General features: G+C 49.3%; 8 protein-coding genes across 8 annotated transcripts; 5 read left to right on the top strand and 3 right to left on the bottom strand.

The window, feature by feature from the left end:
- Positions 1–645: 645 nt before the first annotated feature.
- Positions 646–1071, top strand: N7489_008202 (uncharacterized protein; the record flags this gene model as incomplete). The annotated part of the gene is made up of 1 exon (XM_056713952.1): positions 646–1071. The coding sequence occupies one exon, from the start codon at positions 646–648 to the stop codon at positions 1069–1071; it is 426 nt and encodes a 141-aa protein (XP_056567667.1).
- Positions 1072–2531: 1460 nt separating this feature from the next.
- Positions 2532–3239, bottom strand: N7489_008201 (glycoside hydrolase family 11 protein; the record flags this gene model as incomplete). The annotated part of the gene is made up of 3 exons (XM_056713951.1): positions 2532–2805; positions 2873–2932; positions 2989–3239. 3 exons carry the CDS (start codon positions 3237–3239, stop codon positions 2532–2534), a joined length of 585 nt encoding a protein of 194 aa, XP_056567666.1.
- Positions 3240–5855: 2616 nt separating this feature from the next.
- Positions 5856–8132, top strand: N7489_008200 (SLC26/SulP family anion transporter; the record flags this gene model as incomplete). The annotated part of the gene is made up of 3 exons (XM_056713950.1): positions 5856–6078; positions 6126–6271; positions 6333–8132. The coding sequence occupies 3 exons, from the start codon at positions 5856–5858 to the stop codon at positions 8130–8132; spliced, it is 2169 nt and encodes a 722-aa protein (XP_056567665.1).
- A 209-nt stretch (positions 8133–8341) lies between these two features.
- On the bottom strand, positions 8342–9712 carry N7489_008199 (uncharacterized protein; the record flags this gene model as incomplete). The annotated part of the gene is made up of 1 exon (XM_056713949.1): positions 8342–9712. The coding sequence occupies one exon, from the start codon at positions 9710–9712 to the stop codon at positions 8342–8344; it is 1371 nt and encodes a 456-aa protein (XP_056567664.1).
- Positions 9713–10237: 525 nt separating this feature from the next.
- On the bottom strand, positions 10238–15294 carry N7489_008198 (kinesin-3 motor protein uncA; the record flags this gene model as incomplete). The annotated part of the gene is made up of 2 exons (XM_056713948.1): positions 10238–15165; positions 15231–15294. The coding sequence occupies 2 exons, from the start codon at positions 15292–15294 to the stop codon at positions 10238–10240; spliced, it is 4992 nt and encodes a 1663-aa protein (XP_056567663.1).
- A 44-nt stretch (positions 15295–15338) lies between these two features.
- Positions 15339–15856, top strand: N7489_008197 (uncharacterized protein; the record flags this gene model as incomplete). Its single annotated transcript, XM_056713947.1, has 2 exons — positions 15339–15564; positions 15585–15856. The coding sequence occupies 2 exons, from the start codon at positions 15339–15341 to the stop codon at positions 15854–15856; spliced, it is 498 nt and encodes a 165-aa protein (XP_056567662.1).
- Positions 15857–16212: 356 nt separating this feature from the next.
- N7489_008196 (uncharacterized protein) lies at positions 16213–17026 on the top strand (the record flags this gene model as incomplete). Its single annotated transcript, XM_056713946.1, has 3 exons — positions 16213–16724; positions 16784–16860; positions 16923–17026. The coding sequence occupies 3 exons, from the start codon at positions 16213–16215 to the stop codon at positions 17024–17026; spliced, it is 693 nt and encodes a 230-aa protein (XP_056567661.1).
- A 490-nt stretch (positions 17027–17516) lies between these two features.
- Positions 17517–17786, top strand: N7489_008195 (uncharacterized protein; the record flags this gene model as incomplete). Its single annotated transcript, XM_056713945.1, has 2 exons — positions 17517–17614; positions 17672–17786. 2 exons carry the CDS (start codon positions 17517–17519, stop codon positions 17784–17786), a joined length of 213 nt encoding a protein of 70 aa, XP_056567660.1.
- Positions 17787–20779: the final 2993 nt, after the last annotated feature.

The raw sequence follows: 20779 nt of genomic DNA, 5'->3' as shown, positions 1-20779 counted from the left end.
GCGCTAAAAGAGCGCATGAAGATGAAGTGCCGGCTGGGGCGCAAAGTAAGTCCTATTGCGATTATGTCAATTGAAGAGTTTCCTCTGATTCCTTGGTTTATTCTGCTTATTGCCGATGTTTTTTCACGTGTTATCCATTCCTTGACGCTCACTCCCACTAGCCGTGTGAAAACATGGTACACCTTGTGCCGTGACTTTAGATCATGCTGGGATTTCCCCTGATCTCGAGCATCTCGATGTTGATGATGAAGCCTTGTATTGCGAGGAACTAGTGGTTCATCCGTGTTTGCCGCACCTTTTACGGTACACCTATAGAGCTTTGGATTGATCACGGCTGATGTCAAATATATCAAGCAGACAGGGATGCCGGTGCAGTCAAGGCCAACCCTGAGGCCGCTCGCGTCCTTGGAGGAGGAAGAAGGCGAAGGTATCGCTCCAACCCCTGATACTTTCATGCTTTTACCTGAAGCCTCTACGGAGAGTGTGCTCTGGGTCTGTCCCGTTGCCCATTTCATCCCGAAATAAGGGCAAGTGTGTGGTACATCGTAGCCCAAGTGCCAGCGGTAGTCATCCCATTGAGGTGGATCACTTACCCCCGATTTGCCTATCATAAAGTCTGACAGGCCTCGCATCGCCCACCCGGGCATGGCGTACAAAGCCTGGCGGTCCGCATCGACCGTCGTCGGCCTGACAAGCCAGCAGAAGTTGCTCGTCGCCTGTCTCGACACTGGCTGTGTTATGACCATCATTGATGCGGAACTCGCTAAATCCCTTGATCTTCCGTTACAAAAGTGTACGCTAGTGCCAGTGGCCGGTATTGGCTCCCGACACCTGTCATCTGCGTTCGTGTCATTTGACACTTTCTTTCGTGGTCCGGATAACGCAGCGTGCATCCGCATTGAGGCACATTTAGTCGAGAACCTCAAGGCGAAATTGCTAATTGGGACGGATGTGATGGGCCACGAGGGCTTCCGTCTGGACTTTGATTCCAAGAAAGTTAAGATCCCATCTTGCATGGGCCTCACCGTACCCAACTCGATGCATGCGAAGCGTCCCCACGCAGCCCATTGAGTGGTTTACGCGGCCGCTCAAGTGGCCATTCCCACGCGATCTATTGCGCGCGTCCCTGCTCGCGTGCAGGCACCGCTTCCAGAAGACCGGCATGTCGAGTTTGCGATGATACAGCCGGTGGATCATGTCTAAGGCATCCGACACAAGACATGCTTGCGATATCATGAGTCACGGCAGTATGGCATTCACAACTGTTCCTTCAGGTTGTTTCGTGGCTGTGCTAACTGCCAACTACCACTGGCATGGCAGCGAATGCAAAGTCATGCGCTGCGTTCAAGCGTATCGACTAGAGGGGATCACAAGGAGGTTACAAAACCTAACTCTAGAGAGCAGGGAAACGGAGAATGCTGGAGGTTCCACGGCGCTAGTGACTTCCATTGGAGCAAAGAAGCCGTTTGGCAATTCCGAAGCCAGGAGGCCAACGCATGAAGCAAAGGTCAATATGAGCTTCATCAATTTCCTATACACAATCTGCTTATTACTTCCGACAGAGTTAAAATGGGACAGTATCCAGGATCATCTCAATTTGCATATCGGTAAGGATGAATACAAGCAATTGTCGACGGTGATCTGGTAGATCCCGATGGGGAAATGCATGTCTTAGTTGAAGTCAAGGCATTTGCTCAGAACGGTCTCCAATGTTCAGCAAGAGACCGCAAGCCCTTCTTCACAAGGGCGATGGTTAAGCGGGTTATGCAAAACGATGTTCCCAGCGGAACCGGGATGGACCACAGAAGAAGTCGTCGCGTGGGCTTACACATCCCCCGGTCACGTCTCCCAATACGGACATATGTTGGTCACCCTACCTGTACTGTGCACAGATGCAGGTTCTATATTTATCGAGAATTTCTTCTCTGATGCCAGAAAACCGCCGTCAGGCTTTGCATGGCCATCAGGAGACATCCGCGACGGTTATGTTACTTGCGCCCAAGACAGTCACAGCCTCCAATCTGACTCACGTGGTTTTTCGGGTTTCCAAGTGCACATACGTTGGCAATACCCGCAAGCGCTTTCTGATTGTTCAGTGCAAGAAGCCAGGGCGGGAATTCGGTGGCTATACGTGGGGGGGCGCGAGTGACCAACTGCAAAGATATTTAGGACTTTGTCTTCTTCAATTCCAGTCTCGTCTCCATCATGCACGTTTATCTCTTTCCACAATATTATACCTTACTCTAGACTTGTCACAAACTAGTAAGCCAAAATCTACGAAGGGGCAAAAACGCACTGGGACTAGAATATTCCTAGGAATTCGCATTACCGGGCCTAAAAATGAATCCATTCCGAAAAAGCTATCCAATAGAAGCCTAATGAGTTGAATGCCCCATGAATCGCATCATGGGCAAAGTATCGGTACAACCATTTGCTCCATGTAGATTTGACAGGTTCACGATAGCTTCCCCGGCAACCTTCCCAAAACCAAGTGGACATTTCGCATGAAGCCACTGCAGGGCTTTTCACATTTAGGAAACAGTGATGGAAGCAGATCCACTGCTCTGGTAACCCTCGGTGTTGACAATCTGGTAGTTGTGGGAGCCGAGACCCATTCCAAGCCTAGACCAAGCGTTGAAGTGGTTCGCAGTGGTGACAGTTCCGCTGCTGCGCTTGTTCCGGCGGATGGACCAGTACTGGTTGAAGGTGGCAGTTCCGACGATGGAAGGCTGGTTCACCTGCTGGTGGGCGTAGATATCGTAGACGGATCCATCGCTGGTCACGGTTCCCTTGTGGGCCATGCTGCTGCCGGGGTTGTATTCGCCGTAGTTCTCCATGATGTAATACTCAACCAGGGGGGCTAGTGGTCCACCCGTAGACAGCAAGGTAAGCGTTTCCGGAGGGGTTGAAAGAGCCGGAGAAGTTGATGTTCCTAAGGTTAACTTATAAGTATATTTACCAAGATATTACTAGGTGGACTCGACTTACCGGGCGCTGCCAGTAGCCCAGCCCTTGCCGGAGGTGAAAGATCCGCAGTCTTTCCAGTTAACGCTGTATTGGCCTGCAGCACCGTTGTTGTAGGAGACACTGCCACCACCGTTGGTCCAGAAGGAATAGAAGTAACCATTGTTGGTTCCTTGTTCGTTCGAGGTGATGGCCCGCTTCTCCAACTCATTAGGGAGCGCAAAGGCAGTCACAGCTGCACAGGCAGCCACGAAGAGGCTTGAGAAAGAGACCATGGTGAAGAGTCAGATGTCGTTGGTAATTGAGGAAGAAGAAGGAATTGAACTGAGTTGCTTGTCTCGGGGAATTGTTCAGGAGAAGACCTCCCATTTATACCCAGGAGGATGTGGGGCTCGTTTCAAAACAGTTTCATGTTGCTGGATGTCTTGATTCAATTTAGCCAGCGACCCATTTAGCCCCTACTCACTTGTCCCGATTGCACTAATCATATGCTGTATACGGACCATGATTCCTTTCCCACTAAGTCTTAGCGGTAGTCCAGACCATCATCAACTAGATCCATGTATTCTGTAACCAGCCTAAAATCTGACTCCTCGGCGATTGAAGCTAAGGGATTCACATAAGTACAGCCGGACTCTTCGGCTAAACTTCGTCAGCAAATGAAAACAAGAATGTTAAGGATTCAGCCACAGGCACAGGTGCAAATGCGGGGGAATTCATCACGGCTATAGTGGGCGTTGCTTGGCTCGGCCAGGCTAAACCTAAGATCAGGCAGTTCGGAAGCACAGAAAACAAAGGCTATATGGTTGATTTTACCGATTATCTCAATCATCAGAGAAGTCAACATAAGGAGAGAGAAAACGTGACAAATGGGCCGATCCACGGACAGATCAGCGGATGTTTATTTCAACCCAATCTTGGCGAGTCAGTATATTCCTAAGCTCGTGTGGATAGAAAATATCACCATTCAACATTTGAACACCATTTATGCAACCATCTCAACACGATTAATGATCGAGAGCTAGTCTGCTCAAAATATGTCCCAAGAAAACGGCCCCCCGCCGTCTCAAAGTGCAATACGCACTAGTGTGGAAGATTGTATATTTTTCTGTCCGATGTTTTCGACCGAATGATAGGGTTAATCAACTTGGCCTGGTCTCTTCCAACCCTCCTGGCACTTTTCGACAACCCCTAAAAAGGAAAGAACACGTGCCAAGAACATTCGTACCTCAGATCACGTGATCCGGGCTTGGCAAGGTATTTCTCCGAGGTCCAGGGGATTTCCAGCCCTAGAGGGCGCTGTCCAGGTCCAGTGCCAAGTTACACGGCATCTAAGTGATTAGTTACAGTATGTATAAGAGCAATTAATCGCTAGGCCAAAAGATTATAACACTCGGATTATCGCCGAAGTGGTACATATATTAGGCCCTAGACTCCACTATGTAGCACCGTTATCTGTTGGAGTAAGATACGGCTTTATTCCACTAGATAATAAGAAAAACCAGGGTTCCTGTTTAGGGCCTAGGGAGGGCCATATCCCAGTTTGACATTATCGTATGTTCCGCATACGCGACCAGAGCTACTCGGTTTGGGCTTAGGCTAAATTTTGGTCCGTGTGGCGCCCCACAAATAAGCCTCCCATTTGGCTTGTTCAAGGCTTAAGACTTATCTCATCTTCTGGAATATCTGGGACCAGAAGACTGGCAAACTACAAGAGACTTCCGCAGTGTTTGGGGAAGTCTGAGCGTGACCCTATCGGCACCCACTCAAGATTTCACCTCGACTTTCGCAGATGATGAAGTATATCTGTCGAATGTTCGTGAGCCAAATACGAGAGAGCGACTATCATCCTAGCCTCGGCCGAGTGTATGGTGCCCCTATGCATGACCAAGTTCGTTACAGGATCGTTATAGAACGTTTCAGGTCTCAGGTATCGACATCAACAAGCAGTTAGAGCTGCTCGTGAGACACACCCCAAGGTATCTCTCTATAAATCATGTACTCGTACCAAGTCGCGTGTTAAACGTCACTGTGAAAAGCCACTAGACCATGTTATAGGGTCTTTTCTCCTTCACACATAAATTCTGGTATGTCTCGGAGTGTGACCCACATTCTCGGGAGAAAAGGTTAGACAATGTATGTACGGAGTACGACCCTAATATGCTTCAACATTCAAGAAGGAACCTTTGACCGTGACATTTTGGCACGGGTGCCACGGAGTATTCTCCCCATACTTGAGAGTGCAAGGGGCTCTGTATACTCTCTGTATACCGCGATGCGCCCCTGTCGACACCTTTGGATCAACGATGATACGGCTCCACCGTGCCAATCCTTTCCCTAGACTAGCGAGTGCTTAGCACCATTTGTGGGCTTCAGTTTCCCAAAACATACTAATGGTCACGCGACAATACTCGGTTCCCAAAAGATGCTCTAGCCACATTCCACTTTATCTGCAACACGACCCGATATCGATCTACTTCGTGCGAGATGTTGAATTACGTGCAAGCTTAGAGTTCATTTGTAGGCCAATACGAACGCAATTACTGATGTATGAAGTATAATTCCTCATGGCTCTTCCAAGGTTAGGTTATGCAATAAGCTTAACTGTTAACCACAGGCACAGGCACGTAAATACTATTGTTAGCACGGCAGAGATCGCTATCGGCACAGCGGTCTAACCCCTTTGGAAATAATATCCCTTGGCGCGCCCGCTTTTTAATACAAGTGCCATTTATTATAGTACCATGAACATAAATGGCACTTGTATTGAAAAGTCGGCCAAGGGATAACCCTAAACGCGTTAGACTGGTGTGCCAATAACGATTTCCGCTGTGCCAAATAGGTTTTGCGTTTTCCGCCATTTTGCTGGTTATTTTTTTGCATCAATCAATATGAGGACGGCCCTTGTCAAGAAGGTGCTTGGCTTACGAGATCCTCCCAATATACGCGATAAAAGGGCACTTCCTCACGAGGCAGATCCAACTGTTCGAGAATGGTTAAGCGACGGCATTCCCTCCGGACAGCAAGTTGGACAATACTTTGTGAGGCTGTTGCCCTTCACGAAATGGATCCAACACTATAACATCCAATGGTTTCTGGGAGATCTGGTTGCAGGTAAGTGCCTTTGTTGACCTGAGTCCTGTCCGTGCTAACTGGCCTAGGAATAACGGTTGGGGCTGTTGTGGTGCCCCAGAGTATGGGATACGCCAAGCTGGCGAATCTTCCTGTGCAATATGGGCTCTATACATCTTTCATCGGCGTTGTTATCTACTGGTTGTTTGCAACTTCCAAAGATATCACGATAGGAGTAAGTTAGCCAGGTAGTGTCTTATCCGGTACTTGCATGAGCTAACATATCAACTACACAGCCCGTAGCTACCATATCAACAGTCCTCGGCGGCATTATCGTCGATGTTCAAAAGGTCCACCCCGAGATCCCAGCTCTGCACATCGCTCTATCAATCACTATACTTTGCGGAGGGATCATCGCATTTATGGGCCTAGCACGGCTAGGTTTCATCATTGACTTTATCCCCGTTCCAGCAATTACAGCTTTCATGGTCGGCTCTGCTATAAGTATCTGCTCAGGACAAGTCAAAGGACTGCTGGGCCAGACAGGGAACATTGACACGAGCGCTCCATCTTATCGAATAATCATCGACACGCTGAAGTATCTTCCCACCGCGCAAGGATACGATGCTGCCATGGGTCTTATCGCCCTGGCGGCTTTATACGCCCTCCGATCCGGCTTCAACTATGGCGCCGAGAAGAAACCAAGCTTTGCCAAGATCTTCTTCTTCCTTGGCGCTTTGCGCACAGTGTTCATCATCGCTCTTTTCGCTCTTATCAGTCTTGGCATCAACCAGCATCGCCGCGACAATCCCGCCTTTGCTTTGGTTGGAAATGTCCCCAAGGGCTTCGACCAAGCGGGCGTTCCCGTACTCAAAGCCGATGTCATCAAGCTCATCGTCTCCCAATTACCCGCCTGCGTGATCTGTCTCCTCATCGAGCACATTGCCGTGGCGAAAACATTCGGCCGTGTCAATAACTACACAATCGACCCCTCGCAAGAGCTTATCGCCATCGGCATCACCAACCTTCTCGGTCCTTTCCTCGGTGCCTTCCCAGCGACAGGCGCTTTCTCACGCTCGGCCATTCAATCCAAGTCGGGCGCACGCTCCCCCTTCACCGGAATTATAACCGCCATCGTCGTCCTAATCGCCATGTACACTCTGACATCCGGCCTCTACTATATCCCCAAAGCAACCCTATCAGCCGTGATCATCCACGCAGTGGGAGACCTGATCGTTCCACCTAACACGATCTACCAATTCTGGCTCATCGCACCCCTAGACGCCGTCATCTTCGCCGTGGGTCTAATCGTGGCCTTGTTCAGCACAGTCCCAAACAGCATCTACGCAACCGTCTGCATCTCCGTCGCAGTCCTATTATTCCGACACGCAAGAGCACCAGGCCAATTCCTCGGCCAAACCTGGATAAACGACGAAAACAACCAAATCCCTCTCTACCTACCCATGGACGAACAAAAACCCGACCCATCCATCAAAATCGAAAGACCACGCCCAGGCGTCTTCGTCTACCGCTTCGCCGAAGGCTTTAACTACCCCAACGCAAATCACTACTTCGATACCCTCGTGCAAACAATTTACAAGCACACCCGCGGGACGAATGCAGAGATATATGCGAAAAAGGGCGATCGTCCCTGGAACGAGCCGGTCTCTTCCAGTACGGATGATTCGCATTTGCCGATACTCCGAGCTGTCATTCTTGATTTCTCGGCTGTCAATAACGTCGACGTGACATGTATCCAGAGTTTGATGGATATACGCACCCAGCTGGATCGTCGGTCTACGCCTGTTGCTGTGCAGTGGCATTTTGCCAATATCAAGAATCGATGGACTAAGCGTGCGCTAAGTGCGGCAGGCTTTGGCTCTGCGCCATTACATGATGCGAGCGAGAAGACTCCTGGAAAGGAAGTATCTTCCGATGGGTCCTCAGATATAGAGAAGGGGATGGAAATGTCTGTATCAGCTCAAGCGTCGGGTATCTCAATGTTCGAGAGTTCAGCTCGGCCGTTTTTCCATACTGATTTGACGACGGCGTTGCGAAGTGTGGATGTATATTTAGCCATCGATCCTTCGACTTAAAGGGGACTATCGAAATATAGCAAAACTGTACTTGTTTCACAGAATAAAATGTGCATTATGATCAATCGTAAACAGTAAACCCATCTTTCATGTACAAATTGGAAAAAACATCATCTAGGTCATTGACCTCAACGCCAACCGGGAATATCGCAAAAAGAAAACACCGATATAAAAACACAATCGTAACAAGGCGAATGATCCCGTACTCATCAATGCGTAAGCAGCCAAGTATCGTAAGGAATACCGCGGGGCAGTGTCTTCCCATCCCGGGCCGTCGAGAACAAAACGGGCTCGAAATCACAAGCAGCAGAGTACTGCCGAATCAACTGACGCCAGTAGCACGACTCCGCTGCAGGAGTAAGATACCGATCACGGAAAGTACGCACGGCATTATTAGCAATACGCTCCGCAATGTCGGGGTTATCAATCAGATAATCGATCTTGCGCGAGAGATCAGACCAATCCCGGTCAACCTCGATGTAGTTTGCATCCGGGCCGGACGATACCAGGGCTGCATGATGCGCCTCGCGCCATTCAAGCGCATGGGAGACAACAACGGAACGGCAGTTCAGAAGATACTTCCCACGACCAGAGAAGCTCCGACCCTCTGTGTGTGCTAGGAACATGTACCGGCAGTGGTCTTCAATAGGCAGAAGATTGAAGCGGATATCATTCTGATCGTCCCAGTCGATGATACGCACACTCGCCCAGCTACGACCCAAGGCAGACTTGAGGAGTTTGCTGCGCACGGGCGGGTTCGTTGCCAGACTGCCGCGCCATACGAGCTGCTTTTTCTTCTCCTGGAATTGCAGGCCCGGGACGTATGTACCGTCTGCGGCGGTTTCGCCGTCGTCGATTGCGGCAATGCGACGGCGGACTTCGTGGTACGGTCCGATCTGCACTTCTGGCCAGGCCCAGTAGCCGAAGTCGGGCATTAGCCAGACAGAAGTGTCTGAGTCGCGTTTAGAGTAGGCCCAGATGGGACTTGGGGCGGTTGTGTCTTCTGCGAAGTCTTCTGTGGTGAAGATGAACTCAATGCTGGGTAGGAGATGGCGGTCTGGGAATGCTGTAAGGGCGCGGTGGAGGGAGTTTAGCGTGGCGCGTGCTCGAGATGCTGTGGCTGGCATGGGAGCGTAGTCGACAATATACAGCTGAACGGAATATGTTAAATCAAGTCCTCCTAAGTCCGCAAGGGCGAATGTTTCACTCACCTCTCCTCGATCAATAATTCCCCGCACCATACCATCATCCACAGTTCTGGAATCGAGCTCCTTATAGCTAACAAGCTTATTTTCTCTTAATGCAGACGACTTGTCAATCTCAACGAATAACTTTGGGAAAGCAATGCGGCACTGGTCCTCGGAGAGACCGTGGTTATTTCCATCGCGCTCAACAACAAACTCCCAACCAGCGGAAGAGTTCACGGGAGGGGCACAATACTGCGGTCGTGATTGTGTCTTTATATTAAATTGTGATGAGAGCGAGGGTGAGCCGGTGCCGAGCACGAGGAATGCAAGGATAAACAAGGACACCACGGCCCCGGTGGCCAGGTAGCGGAATGAAGGCCGTTGAGTGAACATTCTTTCTGGAACAATTCCAGTTCTGCCCTCTTGAGTGTCTAAGCCTCAATTTAAATTTCCATCTGGGGTCTCAGCCTAGAAGAGATGAAGATGGTCTGTCGTGGGTTGATGTCACTTTCAGCTCCGATTGTTTCCACGGCAACGCTCATGCGCCCAGTGTCATATGTGGAGGAGATACTGATGGTGCAGGAATAATTCTAATTATAGTCGGTAATTGATGAGGATAGAAAAACTGACATATCAGGCTCTGCGGGTGGTCCAATTCATCTACACCGTTAGGTGAACTATATAATGCCGGTCTATCAGGTAGAAATGCAAGCCAAACTGCAACGAAGCGCTTCACCAAAGCGAAAAAGAAACTGCGCACAGTCGAATCTATAGTCCCAACTATATCGGAATATTATGTACATATGAGGGAGAGTGCCACAGAGAGTCGACATATTCAAGGGGTATCTCAACAGGTCATGAAAATGGGGAAACGAAAGAATAAAGTAGAAGGTAAAAGATAGACTGACACCCGTAATATCATAATAGATGGAACGGATGAAGACCCAAAGCCGACGCTTGTCCACAGGCATGTCTGCGCGCGACTGGTTGGAAATTCCAGTAAGGATCATTAGCCGCCATTGGCGGGGGTCTGGGGCTGTTGCTGTTGAAGTAGCTCTCGTCTATCTTCAAGATCCATTCCACCTTTTGTGCCTCGGTGCGAGTGGCGAAGAGGAAAGTGTTCTGGGTTCCATAGACTGCGAACACATTGGGTCGGCCTTTGGCGGACAGCGAACGGTCGGCTCCAGCTCCTGAGCCGTCTAGTAGTCTTGCGAAGTCGGGCGCATGGTCGACACGCGCATTGCGCAGGTTGATGGCGTTGATCTCGTCTCCCTCTGGGATCGAGTAGATGTGGAGGTACGGCCGGCGGAGCTCCACGAAACGACGCACCCAAACGCTGTTGGTATCATCAGGCGTAAGCACGTACCCCGTTTTTAAGGCGTCGGGGGCTTTGGGGAGAGTTTGGATGGTGGCTGTGAAACGAGGTTTGAGGGAAAGTTTGTCAGAGAGGCCGTTGGTATCCGGGTGCTTTATATGCGCCGCTCCGTCCGAAGGGGGTTCGGTGTTGCTCCGGATGAGGATCGCTTCTGTTGGGTCCTGCTTGAGCGACCACAGATCAAGATACTTCCGGAGTAGTTTGGACTTGCGCTCATTGAGATCGGCCCCCCGCATTGGAGTTGACCTTCCACTACGAGCCAGGGATGGAACGAGACAGCCCGCGCTGAGAGCGCCTCGGGCAGCATGAAGCTCTGCCACACGCTGCCGGCGCTTGCGGTTGGCAATGTAGTCTCGTACTAGAGACACTTTTCGAGGAGCCCATGTGTTCAACAGTTCCTCGCCTTTCACATAGTCATTTTGTGTGTTCATACGCCAGAGATCAGCAGCACGCTTAGCTGAAATGGGCCGAATAACCAACGAGTACATGCGAGTCGTCGAGTGCACCACACGAATCGAATTCCAGAATTGCTTGAACATTGACTGTTGACGGACGTAAGTACGGCCTTGGATCTGGATTGTCTGGTCTGCCTCGAAGACGACCGGGTTCTGTAAACGACTGGATACAAGATCCCACCGGACAGTCACCTGTACCCGGTATTTTTCTGCGGTCACTCGGTCCAGCAAAAGAGATCCATGTAAACTTGAGTCCCACTGGCCCACAATTGTAACATGAGAGGTTCCATCGGCATTTTCCCTGACCGTCGGATCTTGAACAAACTTCAAGGGGACGTCTGGAGTCTGGAAGTCCTGATCTGGGATCTTGCCCCACGGATCGAGGAGACGGACAGAACCAACGCGGATGTTGTTGATATCATCCCAGGGAAGACTCTCCGTCGAGCTATACGTGATGTTGACCGAGATGCGGCGCTGCAATCCTTGGTGAAGCTGGGATGTCCCGGAATCGAGACTGTTGCTCTGAACAACCTCCACGGGAAGGTATTCACCAGATTCTGCCATTTCTAGTATTTGAATTCTCGCAAAGACATCGTGACGTTCTTCCGAGTAAAATTCTGATTCGGCGATTCGAGGGGTTGTTCGCTTTTGCGGTAAAGGCTCCGCTGAGTCTCGCATATCATCCCAACTAAGGAGCTTGTCGAGATGAACTGACGTCACACCAGCATAAACACAGACTTTCAATGCAGCTGTCCGTGGACTGGACAGCGGCAAGCTCATGCTGTGCACACTTTCAAATCGAACCGGACCATCCTCAAATCCTCTGATCATCTGAGTTGTAGTTGCGCCTCCCTCCTCTGATATACCTGGAACAAATAACTGTGCATGTACATCAGACCCTTCCCACTCCGCGAACCCGATCATGTCCCGCATGACAACGTTGAATTTCAACGTTGAAGAGGGCGCCTGTGCGGAGGATGGTTCGAGGGAGAGGCGAACGATTCCGACGACGCTCTGGGTATATGGCGAGGTGATCTCAACGGAGAAGTCTTGCACGCGGGTTTCAAACACGGCCGTTAGTGGGATGTCGGCATCACCAATAAGAGAATACTGGGGCGAGCAAGGTTCAGAAAATGGATTGTCAAGTTTGAAGTGTTGGATGTAGTCGGGACGGTCGATGTATTGGTGCAATTGGCGCATGGCTTGAACGCGACGCTGGAGCTTTTCAATCGACCACAAGTGAATCACACACTGCTTGAAGTCGATAACTCGGACACCGACACACGGCTTCTTGGCCTCATCAAGCATGATGTCGTCGTCGCCGGAAATTCCATTCAGCACGAGATCGTAAGATGACTCTATGTTGTGGCCATGGTCAACGATGGCAAACTGGAAGACCACATGCTTGTCCATGATATGGCTCATGATCTGTGCCTCTTTCAGAAGAGAGGCATATTGCAGAATCTTCTCAGCCATCCGGACGTAATTTCGCTGGGACCAGTGGCCGTACACTGATCGCGCGATTTCGAGTTCACGTTCATCCAACTTGGCAAAGCCATTTTCGAAAATCTGAGGGACTGGCTTACCCATATCTCGGATGTGGGTTTCAAAGGACTCCTTTTGTTTGCGCAGTTGCTCTTCGAATTCCTCTTTAGCAGTTCGCAGGGCGTCCTCCATTCGCTCTTTCTCGGTACGTAGCTCCGGCGAGTCTGGATCAGACGAAGCCCCCACGGTTTTGAGCTTTTCTTGATACTCTTCCTTACGGCGATCAAGCTGCTTCTGCATATATTGACGAGCTTGGTTGAGTGATGCAACGCCATTGACTTCATCGTCGTCGTTCTGTCGAGGTGTGCTTGGCATGGTTATAGCGGTATCTAAGGAAAAGTTGTCGATGGTCCCATTTGACATGTACTTATCCCTAGTGGGGAAGGAGCTGATGGAGTCGGAATCTTCTTCCTCCGGCAGCCCACGCCGTCCGGCTCGAACCTTCTGCACATCCTCCAACAGTGTGTCCAGTTCATCATCAGGTAAACTGGAGATTTGATCTGGTCCAACCATAGCACTGACAGCTTCTCTGCGGGCTAAGAACCAGTCCGACTCCCGGCTACGCTGCGAGGGCATGGGTGAATCCGCCCTGGACGAATCGGCATCTACGTCAGATCCTGCCTTGCTAAGATTTCGATCATGGGCTTTGTTTGGAGCTGGCGACCCAAGCTGGCTTGTCGTGACTGAATGGCGGAGTAAGCTCTGCTCGACCCGTTCGGCTCTGGCTTCTTGGGGATGGTTGAATCGGAAAATATGAAAATCGCCAAGGATGATACGGAAACCACTCTTGAGTCGTGTGGGCTTGTCGATCCGCAAGCCATTCACCATGATAGCCGCACCTTCGGCAGGTACAATGGTGACAACATTATCCGCATTCTCGAAAGTGCAGTGCTTCTCAAGGATCTTGGATCCATTCAATCGGATCTCGACTGTTTGACCCTGGTCCATATGACCAACCGTTGTGGTACCAGGCTTAATGTTATAGACCAAACACTCCGCAAGAAGGGGATCGTCGCTAAGATTAACCAAATGGGGCATTTTCTTCGGGGTACTCATGCCAATGAAGCCCTTTTCGATATTAATTCCCAATTCCTCCAAAGCTGCTTCGCGCTCCTTGTGGATAAGTTCTGTATTTTGCAGCTTCTCTTCCCAAGTCTGGTTGAGATCTTTGTAGAGCTTCTCACTTTGGTTGAGTTGTTCGACAATCTCTGCCTTGCTGACCTGTGTGACACTTCCGTCTGGCTGCTGGATGGAGACCATCTGTTTCTCCAGCGGTGTATCCGGGGGATAGTACTCCTGGGGAACAGCACCTCCCACGGCGCCAGCTGCTCCCGGCGGTACTCCCCCTCCAAGTTTTGATCGGAGTTGTGCCAGTTCCTCCTTGAGTTCACGAATCATACGTGCATTCGGATCTTCGTTCACAACAGCATGGTTCTTAATTCGTTTCGCCGAGTCGGCGTATCGCAGAGTACCAAGAGTCTCGTCGAAGTTGATATCTGCAGGAGAAATTGCTGCGATCATGGAGGTCATGGAATTTCCACCCAGAGAATCCTTCAGCAACCATGTTAGAATCGAATCACGATATGGTACCATGGATGCATTCTTCTTCTTGCTGGCAGGGGTCTTGCCAGCAGAGACATCCGCGAGCGCAGCAATGACGCGACCAAGCGTCGACAATGAGCGATTGATCTCTGCACCCTCCTTCAATCGCGCACCCGTGGCTCCAGTCGAGTTAGCTCTTTCTGAACCGGCCAAATCAACCAAACTGATTTTCGACACCTTCTCAGTATCCATCGAAGTCTCTTTGTCGTGTCTCTTTTGTGTCAGAGTCAAGGTGAAAACGGCATGTGATCGACTGGACGTTTCGTTCATGTTCGTCGCGGCAACCGTTCGGGCTTTGTTACCCTCGTCCATCAGGTTCTCGATTTCTTCGAAGGATCCGACGACAAGCTTGGCCAGATCCTCGACATAAGGACCCGTTGAAGGATGTTCACGGACTTTCAGGTTGCCTTTATTTGACGGGTTGAGCAAATCGCGTACCCGCTCGTTGTAGATCTCGAGGTATGACACCTCGACGGTGCAATTTAAAGAGTTGTCCGTCTGGATGGATCTGATGCGCTCGAACATCGACTGGCAAATCCGTGGAATCACACCGTATTCTTTGCCGTAACCCATCATGGAGTATGATTTTCCCGAACCTGTCTGGCCATAGGCGAAGATACAATTGTTGTAACCCCCAAAGGCATTGTCCAGAAGCGGAGAACCCAGGTCGTCGAAGAGGTCATTCTGGTCGGCGAAGTTTGACGAATTCTTATCGAATGACCAATATGATCGGTCAAAGGCGAAGACCTTGTTCCCTTCGACGGCGCCCTTTCCACCCTTCCGTGATTTGTCCTCTGCGCCGGGTGGAGGAGTGAGCACGGTCTGGGAGCCTTTCATCGACACGATACATTTTGCGCCTCGCTCGATCTCTGTACAAAGACAGTCTAGTTAGCCTGAGGTCCAAATGAGAACCCCTCCCTCGATATCGACTCACCTCGACTGTTGAAAGGCCGCACTCGCACCACCACCTTAATATTTCCACCGCCGCCTGGAGCCATCTTTTCTCTCTAACCCATGCACGGGAGATGTTCGTCAACAATGGATGCGTATGGAAGCCGGAGTCCTGACGTGGGATGCAAGTGGTGACAGGGGTACACCGATGCGCGAACTCCGCGAGGAGCGCGGCTTGAAAGTCTGTCGCAGGGGAATGAGCGCAGGGTTGGGTATAGCTAAATCCCTTTTAATCGTCTGGGAGCAGTGTGTAGTGAGATTCGAAACCGTGGATGTCAACAAAGACGTCATGTATCCGTCCAATATTGATGTTGCGCGTTTGTGACTTTTTTTTTAGCGGGGGTTGCTGATGTGCGGGGAGCCTGGATCTTGTCGCGTTGGAAGTTGCCCACCGAGGGAAAACAGCCACACAGTCTGTTCTCTCGAGGCACCAAGCAAAGCAAAAGCGATTGTGGTCGAGTCAACAACGATGCGGAAGAGCCACTTGTGTCCGGCCGGGGAGCGGGTGATGCTGAGTCAGCGCTCCAGGAACCTGCCCCTGGCTCCTGGGCATCTACTCCGTACATACTACAACATACGTACATCGATGTTCGTAGCCTTGGAGGCTAGACGAATCCCGGACAATCCAGATGCCGTCTGCCATAGTCTCAAGCTTCCAGCCCAATGTTGACAACGTCTAATCTTTTGTGGTTTGTTCTTTCAATGTTCTGAGTTTACTTTGGCCCCTATGAGTAGCTCATGTGGGATAAGTGCCTTACCTCATAATGATTACGGTACCTACATATATGTATGTGCATAGATGTGGGCAAAAGTAGAGTTACGAAGAGTCCCAGGGCATATTTCTTCTAACTTCTCTTCTACATGTAAATGTGAGCTCATTGAGATGCTTGCCTATCCTTCCTTACTTGGTCAATCTTGTCAGGAATTCTGCACCTGAATTCCCGCATTGATCGTTTCACTACAAGATGGGTAGTATATACTCCATGTTTTCTGATGAGGAGGAAACCGATGAGGTGCTCAATAACCACACCGAGAAACTCAACAAGCTGTCATCATGGTACGAGGAATTGGACAGTAAAATCAAAGCCATTGATATGAGAATATCTCTGGGCAACAATACACAAAGCACCGCAGATGTCCAGACTCTTCTAAAAAACGTTGATGGTGCTAGCGCAGAGAGCGAGCGCTTGCGTGCTGATATTAAAGCTCTTTCTACGCTGATCGATCAGAATACCGCAGAGATCGCCCACTGGAAAGGAGAAATTGGAGATCTGCCGGCCAGGTTTCATGGTATCCTCGGTGCAGAGGTCAATACTATGAACGCAAAGTACCAGGCCCTTTCTACGAGAGTTGACAATGGTTTCAACAACAGCCCACCAGCTATCAACCGGGGGCTTGCTATTGGGCTACCTCTTGGCCTCGGCATCCCTCTAACTGTAGCTGTGGTTTTCTTGTGTGCCATGTGGATTCGTCGCAAGTATGATTTTCGCCGACTCCCGCCTAATAGAAACAACTAAACGTGCCTTATTCTACTAGATATTCATATGTACCGCAACACATGAACAAGGAGGAAGCTGAAAACTACATCAAAATACACAACGCGACCCGGCCAAGTAAGATCTCCGCGAACTCGATTTACCTAGAGTTCTGTATTGACTAACCGACTTGTTATCAGAAACTCTCACTGAGAAACTCTGCGATCTTTTTGAAGCTCTTGGTTTCAAAAAGAGCCAGGGTATTCCGGAGGTCTATGTTATGGAGAACACACCCACAAAGTGACACTATCGCAATGTTATTGGGCTCAGAATGAAAGGTATCAGTATGTGCGTTGGCCACGAAGATATAGGATAATGCTTGGTGTGGATGAATTTTTGCTTGGTTATTTGGTTATCTAGCTAGATCTCATTTAGTAGGATAATAAACGATGGCTTCTCGCATCAAAGCACTATGCTTCCATTCTTGATATGTCTCCTCTTATGCTCTGGAACCTTTGAATTTTCTATGGAAAAGTAACATAATCTATCCATGGATACTAGCTATGTACCTAAACTTAGTTCCGTTCAAGTGCCGAAGCTAATCAAAAAACGCGGGTCACAACGTTATATCTACGCGGCCTTGTCTCTATACTTTTAAATGTGATATCATCGATTCTCTTATTTTTCTTCAGTTCTTCTTATTCTTCGTACTAGAACTACCCACAGGTTAAATCAAAGTACTCGTATATTTTTCATCCTAGAATTGCCAAAAGCCTTCCCACAAATCCCAGAAAATGGCAAACGTGGGCCTAGGTGTTGGCCTTGCCGTGGGGCTAGGAATCCCTCTCTCCCTCCTGGTGATACTATTTGCTGTGACCTACGGCCGTCGCAAGTAAGTATCTGAACTACTCTTTTTCGTCGAGCTTACTGACAATAGCTCTCTATTTAGACATCCAAAACTACCTGCGCCTAATCTCTCCGGAAAATCGACTACAGAAAACTGGCTCGATCTATACCACGCAACCCGTCCACGTATCAGCCACCCTCCCAAGCCGCTTGTATAAATTGTTGCTGACAAAAGCCTTGCAGGTTCCTTTACTGAGAAGATCTGCAGTATTTTAGGGGGGATGGGGCTGGCCAGGAAGCCAGTGATCCAGGAGGCCTATGTGATGGAGAACGGGACTAAAGTCTCGAAGTGATACTCCAGTCGCAAGAGTTGGACATTGCTGAAGAAGAATAACAGGACAAACACCGGAGTACACGTATGCGACCTTTGGCGTTTTGACAAAATTTGGGGCGGATGGGTCTTCGCTTTTGATGTAGCAACTAGCTTACTATTGGTACTCTTGCTATTGTCGACATTGCTGGTATACATCGTAAGCGCGTTGGTGCTCTATATGATCCTGCGCCAGTAAGCAAATAGTTCCTACTCGTGCTTTGACGTTCGGTGCTCTGTGTAGTATTTACCCGAAACTGGCGTAGATTGTATCAGATAATCTGACCACTTAGATTGCCCAGGTGAGGTCAAAGTCTCAGAATGATAGGGCGGCCAGACTTCGGTGTACTCTCTATACAAGGGGCTCTTTAAGATTTGCTATGGCTAGTATTACATTTAGGGAAGATTTTCTGAGATGCTACGAGATAGGCTTTGCCAATTTGCGAGGTAAGTATAGATTTCATTGCTTGTTGTGGTAAGTGACTACGATATATATTTTCAGGAATGCAGGTTGCTACGGTACCAACGCCACAAATATCGGTCAAAATCGGACAAAAAAGATACCGAACAAAGAATTTATCATTCAATACATGAGCATAATTTACCTGTGGAAATCTTTGCAAATAGAAAGTCGAAGTTGAAGGTCCAAAGTCAAGCGGTCAAGCTTCTCACACGTGGGGTGTCATGGTCCGGAGATCGGACCCATCTGCCCCTGCGAATCGGGATTATTGCCTGTGCTGAATGGCCCATGGGAGCTACTAAAATTGACTAGAATGCACGTGGAGATCAACAGTATAGAGGTATATAAAACATATGTCATTCTCTTTATTGAATTGTCTGGTGCGCTCGAGATGAGGCGATTTCTGGGAACATATATCCGAGCACAGCAATACGAGGTGGGGATATTTGGACCGGATAGAAACCTACGGTGAGGAGAAAGTCGACCGCCAGTTTGGAAGTTCAATAATAGTAACAGTCCACTCTAACAACGGTCTCCGTATATTGCACAGCATGTACGTGTACGGAGTACTCCGTACCTATATTGTACGCTGTAGATACGAACTCAGTTAATTGGATTGCGTCATGAGCTTGGCTGGAACAAACACTTCGATGCGCCAAGCGAGTACTCGCGTTTCTCCGTGAAAATCTGGTAGTTCTCAGACCCTCCCAATTCGCGCCAGATGGGCGGCCTTGTGTGTCAAATAACGCCGTCACTCCCGCCTGGATTACAATGTTGCCGCCCGGGGAGACGATTTCATTGCCTACCCAAGGAAATCTCATCACAATTTCGTGGGGACCATAAGTGCCGAGAATGACGGTACTAGAACAAGCCCTGTCTTTCTGAAGCTCTTTCCCCCCGGAGTACATTGCGCACGAGCTTTGAAGCAAGGGTCATAGATAAGATGGGACATTAAGTGGAGGAGTCTTCCCCAAATAGGGCACACGGCCGAGGTACGCGGTGTTTATTGTAGGAAAAAAGCAAAGAAAAACAGAGCACATCCCTTTGGGTATCAAATGATAATCATAAGCTGAAGGCAAGCTGACGAGAAAGGGCCAAAAAAGAAAGGAGGCGATTATTAAAATGAGGCGAGCGATAGCGAGGGCAGACATGCAGACGCAGCTGAAAGTGGCATGATTCAATGTTTATTGGCTTTCAATAGTAAGGTAGGATCTAAAGAGAGTAAATTTAATACACAGGTAGATAGCCACATAGAGGTTAAGTTATGTATATATAACCAAATGAAGTTCCATCAAGAGATATAGGGAAGGTACCTAGGTATACTCCGTACAGGCTAAACTGCGTCATCGTCTCGGGTCGCACATGACGAGAGCTCGGGACCACCGGATTTGTTTTTTATTACTGTATGGTCATGTAGATACCATTGGGGGCCATTTGGGCGACTATGGAGACCGAAGAGCCAGTAATGATGTGTATTGCAGTGTAATTTTGTGTAATACCGCAGAAAAGGCGGACTCAGCAGCGGGGAGCAAGGCGGTCGCTCAGTCGGCAGCCAGTCAATCTCCTACAAAACTGCCCCATCCGCCCTTTTTCCTCGCCTTTCTTCCCTCTGCCTCTTCTCGTTGGTTGCCCGCCCTCTCCAGTTCATCCTCCAATCGCACAGTATCATCTCCCCCCTTTTTACATCATTATTGGTGAAACCCTGCCTTGCATAAGGTCATTCCTTCTCTATTGGTATATCCATTCAAACTGGGGTAAGTTATATACAGTTTTTGCTGGGAATATTGCTATGGTACTGCAATTGTATGCTTTTTTCGCTGCTTTTCTTTGTTTGAATTGGACCCTTTTCATCTCTGCATTCTGCTCCATGTTCGGCGGTAAACACATGTTGCAATTCACTTTTTATTCCCATTTGATTTGAAAACTACAATTATATCCCCTATGTACCCTTCCTGTACTGCCTGATTGCCTTACTGCCACTTCTATACTTGCGGAACCGCCCGGCTTGACATCAGTGGCTCCGGTTGCGCACAGAACCACCGCCTTCGCTCTCGTTGGCACGATTCCCTCGATCTTCCCCCCTCCCCTCTGGTCAAATCATCTTCTTCCCTGGGATCCCTTGATTGCTTGGGATTGGAAAGTCACCCTCAACCCGGAGATTATCCATTCTATGCTTTCTGCCGTGCCTATTAAGGTAATCGCTAAGCTCCAATCCCACGTTGCGCGCGCTTTTGCTTATCTCGTGGCAAAACAACGCGTGCTAAACCAAAACACACTGCCTCATTTTCACTGCAATTTACCCTTGTTATTCCGTCTATCATTGGCTCTTTCTATTTTACCTATGCGCGCTATCGCGTTTCATGTTTCTTTTCGTCCAATCT

Source organism: Penicillium chrysogenum (genome assembly GCF_028827035.1).
Source record: "Penicillium chrysogenum strain IBT 35668 chromosome Unknown utg000004l_segment0_segment0, whole genome shotgun sequence".
Lineage (NCBI taxonomy): Eukaryota > Fungi > Ascomycota > Eurotiomycetes > Eurotiales > Aspergillaceae > Penicillium > Penicillium chrysogenum.
The sequence above is the reverse complement of the archived record's forward strand: the minus strand, read 5'-3'. Positions and strand labels throughout refer to the sequence as shown.